The sequence below is a fragment of the Etheostoma spectabile genome, chromosome 7, assembly GCF_008692095.1.
Source record: "Etheostoma spectabile isolate EspeVRDwgs_2016 chromosome 7, UIUC_Espe_1.0, whole genome shotgun sequence".
In the NCBI taxonomy this organism is placed as follows: Eukaryota; Metazoa; Chordata; class Actinopteri; order Perciformes; family Percidae; genus Etheostoma; species Etheostoma spectabile.
The window spans coordinates 15,364,470-15,372,198 of NC_045739.1; the positions used below are offsets into that span (position 1 = coordinate 15,364,470).

General features: G+C 41.5%; 2 protein-coding genes across 6 annotated transcripts in view; both read left to right on the forward strand.

Annotated features, from left to right (window-relative positions):
• The window catches only part of LOC116692704 (serine/arginine-rich splicing factor 6), a 4,096-nt gene extending 1,069 nt beyond the window's left edge, over positions 1–3,027 (forward strand). Inside the window, exons 3-6 of the mRNA XM_032521186.1 lie at positions 1,362–1,480; positions 1,625–1,827; positions 1,986–2,063; positions 2,242–3,027. Of these exons, the coding sequence (XP_032377077.1) occupies positions 1,362–1,480; positions 1,625–1,827; positions 1,986–2,063; positions 2,242–2,695 (854 nt within the window). The 3' untranslated portion in view covers positions 2,696–3,027. The remainder of the gene's footprint in view (positions 1–1,361; positions 1,481–1,624; positions 1,828–1,985; positions 2,064–2,241) is intronic.
• A 1,203-nt stretch (positions 3,028–4,230) lies between these two features.
• The window catches only part of l3mbtl1 (L3MBTL histone methyl-lysine binding protein 1), a 28,097-nt gene continuing 24,598 nt past the window's right edge, over positions 4,231–7,729 (forward strand). For 3 of the 5 annotated variants that reach the window (XM_032521397.1, XM_032521400.1, XM_032521401.1), the window contains exons 1-2: positions 4,231–4,295; positions 6,432–6,617. In XM_032521397.1, coding sequence (XP_032377288.1) covers positions 6,449–6,617 — 169 coding nt within the window. In that variant the 5' untranslated portion in view covers positions 4,231–4,295; positions 6,432–6,448. Of the gene's footprint in view, positions 4,296–5,026; positions 5,138–6,412; positions 6,618–7,729 lie in introns of all 5 variants that reach the window. The other 2 variants (XM_032521398.1, XM_032521399.1) reach the window with 2 other exon arrangements.

Here is a 7,729-nt window from a genome sequence, read left to right on the forward strand (position 1 = left end):
TTTTTTATAGAGCTACTTTACTCTATTCATGTTAACTTATGTAGAAGTACGTCTACATGGAGAAGTTCCTGATCAACATGCTTCTTGCTCAGTTTAACTTTCTTTTTGTTCGCGTGTGCGGCCTCATCCTGCTGAACAGTTCTCATGTTCTACCACCAAGGGTTGGTGACCTGCCGGTTTTTGTTCCTCCCTGGTGATCATGGGCCACCCTTGATTGGTCTGTGGGTTATGGGGTGGAACAACAATATGCAAGTCAGAGCCCTCAAAAAGCAGAACTCATGCTGTAGAGTTGACATTAGCTAAGATAGCTTGAAAGCAAGGCTTTCCTTTTGCGGAATTTCTCTTGGATCATAATTAATTGGGTGCACAATGTTTTGAAGGAGTGCAATTCCAAATTGTTTGCACCACAGATGAAAGCTAATCACATGATCGCTACAAAGCTAGCTAGTATAGTAACATTTTCATGTGAAATGTGTATTTTTAACTTTGGTATATATTTTTATATTCAACATTAACAAAAGTCCTTGATGTTTCAATTTGAAAGAGTCCAGTTGCGGGCTGAGGCTGAGAGTCCATTGAGGCTAAAGATGACTGGCTAAGATGACTGCCTGTCCCGTTTGGCCTTGGCTTTCACCTTACAATGTGTGTGTGACCTTTGCCCCCCCTTGATCCTTGGCTGACCTAACCGGAAGCCATGATGACATCAGCCTTTTGCCAATAGACCAGGGGTGATGGTGAGGATTGCCATTGGTTTCTATGTTGACAGCAAACATAAGTGGAGCGGCTCAAGTAAAGAACTTACAATCAAAGTAATGTTGTAAGTCAGAAAACTGGGAAACAAAATTTCAGACCGACATCTGGTCAAATACCAAAAGATTGGTGTGTTTCTTTGCACCGTTCTTTCTCAATTTGATTGAACCGTGTCCTTGGCCGCAACCTATGTGGATACTTCCTTTCTGTTTGTGTTACAGGGTTTGGCGGTCTTGAAAGAACATCACTGTTCATTTGTTTATGCAGCTTAAGCATCACAGTGTGATGTACCGTAGTAAGACAGGCTTTGTATTGCCGGAAACAGATACAGTGGTGCTCTTTGCAGCAGAGAACAACATCAAAATGCTGTACAATACAAATAATAGAAAGACCCCGTGCAGTGGCCTGTAGATCACTTATCTGAAGCTTTGTGTTTGAATATGGGATCAGAGGGACTCCTTTTCATAATTAAGTTCAAATTCATACCCCCCTTGGACTTTTATCTGGCAAGTCACTGCCCTTTGTTCATTTGATAACCAAGGCAAGTAGATCTTTGTCTCTTGGCCACTTTTGTCGTTTCTAACTTTTCTCATGTGCTGTTGTTTTTAAAGGTAGCGGTTACAGCAGCCGGAGCCGTTCTGGCAGGGATAAGTATGGACCTCCGGTCCGTACCGAGTACCGTCTAATCGTGGAGAACTTGTCCAGCCGCTGCAGTTGGCAGGACCTCAAGGTACATGTTCGAACACAAGCCATTGTTTCCCTCAGGGTTCAGATAACTTTGCATTGTTGGATCAAGTGGATTTACAATGTAACTGCTCTGACTGAATATGTCAATAAATTTCATTAATCTCTCCTTGTTTTTGGCATCCCGCAGGACTTCATGCGTCAGGCAGGAGAGGTGACTTATGCAGATGCCCACAAGGAACGCACAAATGAGGGTGTGATTGAGTTTCGATCCCACTCAGACATGAAGAGGGCCATTGACAAGCTGGACGGTACGGACATCAACGGACGGAAGATTCGTCTGGTGGAGGACAAACCTCGCAAACGAAGGTCTTACTCTGGCAGCCGCTCGAGGTGGGAATTTCGGAATAAGCTCTTGACACTTTACTTTTTGGAAAAATACACGCTAAGGTCTTCTGTATCCTCTGTGTTGTTAACAAAACTCTTAACACGGATATCTGCCACAGGAAGTGATTCTAGTTCTGTTTGTGACTTTGTTTTTCTGTCCTTAGATCTCGTAGTCACCGCCGCTCCCGCAGCAGGAGCCGCAGAAGCAGGAGCTCCAGGAGTCGCTCCAGATCCCACTCCAGGTGAGAATATGTCTTCTCTAAAATAAAAAGTAAAGACTGCATCCAGATTGCAGTTCCAGCTAAAGTGTTGTTATTGATAGGTAGGCTATGTATTTGGTATTGTGTAAGAAACAAATCAATTTTTTTGTGAATTAACACTGTCAAAGCATGAAGTAAAACATTTCTTTATTCATTACAGGTCTCGTTCCCATAGCAACAAAAGACGTCGCCACTCCCGCTCCAGATCTGGAAGAAAGTCTCGCTCCAAGTCAGGAGAAAGCAAATCACGATCTCGCAACCGCAGGTCTCGTTCGCGTTCCCGCAAATCTAAATCTCGTTCACGCTCTCACAAATCCCAGTCTCGTTCGGCCGACCGGAAATCAAAATCCCGCTCAAAGAGTCGTTCAAAGGTAAAGTCAGAGCGGGATTCCCGCAGTAGATCCAAGGATATGTCTGGTCACAAGAAGTCCCGCAGTCGTTCAGCTTCCCCCATGGAGAACGGGATAGGAGAGCGCGTCACCAAATCTCCTTGCCGTTCTCCATCCCCACACGAAGAAGACCGCCGGTCTAAGTCCAGGGAGAAACGTTCAGCTTCCCGCTCAAAGTCCCGCTCAAAGTCCCGCTCGAGGTCTAGATCCGCTTCCCAGAATTAGAGAAATCAGAAAAAAAGCAGGCGTTGTTGAGCTTGATCCCTATGCTGTACATAATGAGCAGTGTTGTCATACTGGCTTATGCTTCCTTGCTTGTTTACTTTTTCTCCAAGTGTGCACTTGTCTTAAAGATGCAGTTTTACTAGAGGATGCACCACAGTGAGGGCTACCAAAAAAGTAATTTTGGTCAATGAATCGTCAACTCCAAAAAAACACATCCTTTTATTTTTAAGTGCTAGTCTTAAAATCTTTAGACCTGCAACCTGAGATAGTTAAAGTCACTTTCCCAAATAATTCAACTTGATTGGTAAGTTGTAGGTTTGTCACACCAACCAGTTTGTTTGAATCAAAAATTGTTGCTTAGCAAAAGTTGAGTTGTCTTTGTATATTATTAATGCATTTCAGTTTGCAACAGATCTAATTTGGTTTGTAGGTAAATACAATTTGCTAGCATAAAGTGTCCCTAGTCCATAAATGTCTGGACCGTCCCTGGTTGATGCAACGTTTTTTTCTTCATGTTCATTCAAACTACGTGGTTGTGGAAGAAAAGTAGCGTTTAGCTACAGCCTTGGAGCGGTTTCCCTTTTTTGAACGGCAGTCTCAATTGCTTTCTAAAGGAATAGGCCGATCTTAATGTCTTGCGGCACTCTAAAATGCACAACTGGGATGCAAGAACATAAAACAAGGGTTTGTATTTCATGTTTGAACTTGCATTGTAGGTGGACTATTATGATCCTTTTTAACCTCTTGTACATAGATTGTGTGATTAGCATTGAACTGATCTCTTCCCTTTTTTTTGCTGTCTATTTGGGTTTTTTGTAACCTTGAGCAGGTAAATTGTGGAAGGCCCTGTTTACTTTCTAGATTTCTGTTTACCTAGAGCTTCAAGGCCTCAAATACGATGTCCCGTTTTTCTCGCCTTTCCTGATTTTGTTCTGACTGCTTTCTTAGTCATTTTCAATTTGTATTTCATCTCTTTTCCTGCCAGGTTAATACAGAGGTTAAGGGTTTTGTCAAGCCTATGCTTATTTAAAATGTGCAGCTAGCATTGGAGTTTTTGTACTTGTAAGGTACACCATTAAAATCTCTGGAGGGTCTGTTTGTGGGTTCATAAAGAGCACCATCTGACTGAATGAATGCACCCCCCTCTTTCCATCTTGTGGGACACCATTTTTTTTTCTCCTTTCGATTGAGAGCTAACAGAAAATTGTCCTTTTTTATTGTATGTTCAATAAAAGATCTTAATGAAAAAATCTTGCAGTGTGAGGTCGCTTTTTGTCCGCATTACAGAAACTGACTGCAGTATCGACGTGACCTATATCCTGCTAATTATGTAATCAATGTTTTATCATTAACGGGCGGCTCTTTTTGATAAATGAACAGGATCAAAGTGTTGCAGATGTACGCAAAAGCTGTTTTTAACTTTGGATTAAAAGCGGCCGTGCTCCGTTTCCAGACAAATTTATAGTCCACTACAAATCATTTTCATATAGAAGGTGGAGCGGTTGCTCTGGAAGTCTTTATTATAGTCAACGAGCGCTGACTGTACTGGGGGCTCACGCATGCGCAGTCGGAGCCCCGGAGCCGCAGGAGATCATAGCTGGTAAGCCAAATTTCAGTTGCGAATTGATCTGCAACCATGAATTTATTTCTCATTTAGGATTTTACTCATAATTGTGGCAGTCACGAGCATCTTTCACGTACACATACGTTTTAAAATGTACAAGTGTAAGTGTGTTTTTTTGTTGAGGGAAAGCGTTTTAGCATTGTGTATATAATCAACCACAAAGCTTTCCACCTTAAAATATATAGACTTAGCTTTATTTGATAATGCCACGGATTGAATTATTCTATCGGGTTAAAGTTAAATACTTTTGAATAAATATAAGCAGTCGCGCCGATGTTTTTGAAATATCTAACATGCTTTTGAGGTGGTAATGTTGCTCATTCATTTTGGATGCAGCCGGAATGGGTGACAAGGTTCAGTTTTCACTAAATGGGATTTTCACAGGCTCGAGACAGCTTTTATACATTTTGTTGCCTCATGTTTTTTTTTGCCTCCGCCATTTTAACTGAAATGTATTTTTTTGTGTGTAGACTTAGGCTTTTTACACTCAAGCTTCAGTCACCATCATTGCCTTGATTTGTGGAGGTAATGGATGGCTGTTAAAAAGTCACAAGGGGTCATGGCTGTTGATGGAGAAAGGCTCTGCCTCTGTCGTCATTCTGTAAATGGCACCATTAAAAGTTACTTACCTCTTCTTTTTTTAAGTTATCCCCAAGTATTTTTCTTGGTAGTTTTACATTTGATAAATCCAAATCCATATGTTTCAGAGCCATTTTAGGAAACAATTGAAGGCAGCAGGAGGTATACATGATGAGAAAAAAAAGGCTCTATGAACATATGATCTTAAACTGTTGGTTGTCAAAAACACTGATTTTGAGGTATAAAAGTAGGCTTGTGTTACTTTCGTAGTATGCCGAGCAGTGATGGGCAAAGCTGTTTTTTTCAGAGTGCTGAATCAACCGCTCATTCATCATGCTCAACTGAACTGAGAAATGAATGTATTGTTTTAGAAAGTGATTCAGTTTGTTAACAAAGCAAATGTAATTAATTGAATGAATTGTTCGCCAGCACTAATGCCAAGACAGTTGGTAACAACAACTGATAGGGGTCTTCCTGGAAGGCTCCAAGGAAGCTTTGTGCTGGGGAGAGATGTGTATGATGGGCTCATGGTGGTGCCATTTATACATATGTCAATATAGTGTCAATTTTGTTATTATTTTTATAATTTGTTATTTGTTATTATGTTATTAATATTTTATTTTTGTTTTTTCTTGATTTTTGTCTGGGTGGTTAGTTATGATGGGGAGGTAAGTTCATGTTGCAAATTGTATGTTTTGTGTGTTGTGTTTCAAAGTTAAATAAAAATTGTTAATGAGAAAAACTGATTGGAGCTCGAGGTCTTGTGGACTCACATACTAAAACTTGCATCAGATGAAGTGAGGCGGGGAAGGACATTAACAAAGAGTCCAGGCTACTCTATCTGCCATGTGACATTAAGCAGATACTGCAAGACATTACAAAACCTCAGAGAAAGAGGATCAACACAGCTGCTCTGTGTTGGCCGTCAAAGCAGTCAAAAAGTCTTCAATATGCAGCACGAAGATGTCTTAACTGGTTAGTAGACTGAGGCAGCAAACTTGTATTATGGACTCACTCCACATGAGGTACTAAGCATCTGATCAGGTACAGGTCAGTGAGTTAGACTGTAGTAGGAGTTAGTTAATAGTGGATATATTGTTGTTGAACTCAATATCTCTCTTTGTCTTAAGACTGGTCTCAAGACCACTTTTTAAAGGTCTCCACATCTTTACTTTTATTCTTGTCTTGGTTTTGCATAAATAGAACTGGATTTTATTTGAAGACCAGTTAAGACCGCAACTTCAGGGATATCCCTAAGTTGTTTTGTTTAATTGTATGTGTTAAGATCATTACTATGATTGGATGTAAAACTTACTGATTCAAATGCAACCAATGGCTTGACTCATTTCTAATTAGAAATGTGTTACTGTTCGTCCCTCTCCTCCCCCCTTACACTCTGGTCTTGGTGATGACTTGGAGTCGGTTTAGGTCATCTTGACTGCAACACTGAGTATATGTGTGTACTTGTGTACTTCTTAGCACCAGAGCACATTGCTTTGTTTTGTTCCTTATAGACTACTCTTTGCTCTCCAGCGCTCCGGAGTAACGTTATGAGTGCCAAAGTGAACATGGAGGCTCCACCAAAAGAACCCGATCACACACCTTTGGACCCGTCCTCATCGTCCTCCCCCAGCGAGGACGTCCTTATCTGTGAGAGTGATGGTATGGCCAAGAAGGCTCGGCCCCAACCCCACACCACTACAGCTTTCCTCCTACCAGGTGAGCACAGATCTGAGGGGAGCAGTTTGCTGCCATGGGTTTACAGAGACCATCCTTTAATTTCGGGATGCAATTTCAAGCTACTGTGTCAAAAAGTACACTGTTAGGGGACCCTGATCTTTTGTAATTGAGGATCAGATTCAAAAGAGAGTGTAGAAGATCAGAGTGCCTTGGTAGCTGAACCTTAACGGTATGTCTCAATATTTACATTTTGATTTGTTGATGTAAAAATGCAATATCTAAAAGGAGATACTTGGACCGGATTGGTCTCTTGGCTCTGAGTCAGTATTCAGATATAACATAAGGTATAAAGGTAAAAGAAATTCAGGTATAAATATAATGATAACCATGTTTCTGGACTGAAACAACCACAAAGGCTGTTTGTCTGATTAACATGGCTATAAAGTGTTACTGGAAACTTAACTTTAAGAGGAACTTTCAAATCAAAGTGTGTTAACAGGTCTTACTGCATATGTGAAAAATGTTGTATACAGCCTTTTGTGGCTCCAGAGGGAGCTGCGTCCTCAAGTGATGTCAGTTGAGTCAGTGTTGGTTGGGGCTGAAGACTCCAAGTTTAAAAAGAAATGAGCTTACCAGATCTCTCTGCTTGGAACGAGTGGTGCAATGCTACTTTACCTGTGTCCCATGGCGTGAAAATTTGAGTTGAGTTTTTTTTTATGTGTTCCCCCAGCCTGCCTTTGTTCCCCCAGTGGCTAGAAATGAGAATAGGTGTAAACCGAGCCTTGGGTATCCTGCAGCCTTTGAGAAAATGAAAGCTCAGATGGGCTGATCTGGAATCTGGCTCCTCATGAGGTCATAAGGGGCAAAGTTACTTCCCCCTTCTCTGCTTTGCCCGCCCAGAGAATTTGGCCCACCCACGAGAGAGAAACATCATGGCTTTCAAACGAGCAAAGTGAAAGTTGGTCAAGGACACACCCCCAGCCTCCCCCTCCTCCTCCTCCTCCTCCTCCTCCTCAAAAGCTACAGACTCAGAAATGGCACATACTAAGGAAAGCTCATTGTGGAACTGGCTCTAGTTGCTGTAATTCTGCACCAAGGTCGAATTTTGGGGAAAAAACTTCAGATACAGTATTAGGGGACCACTAAGGTCT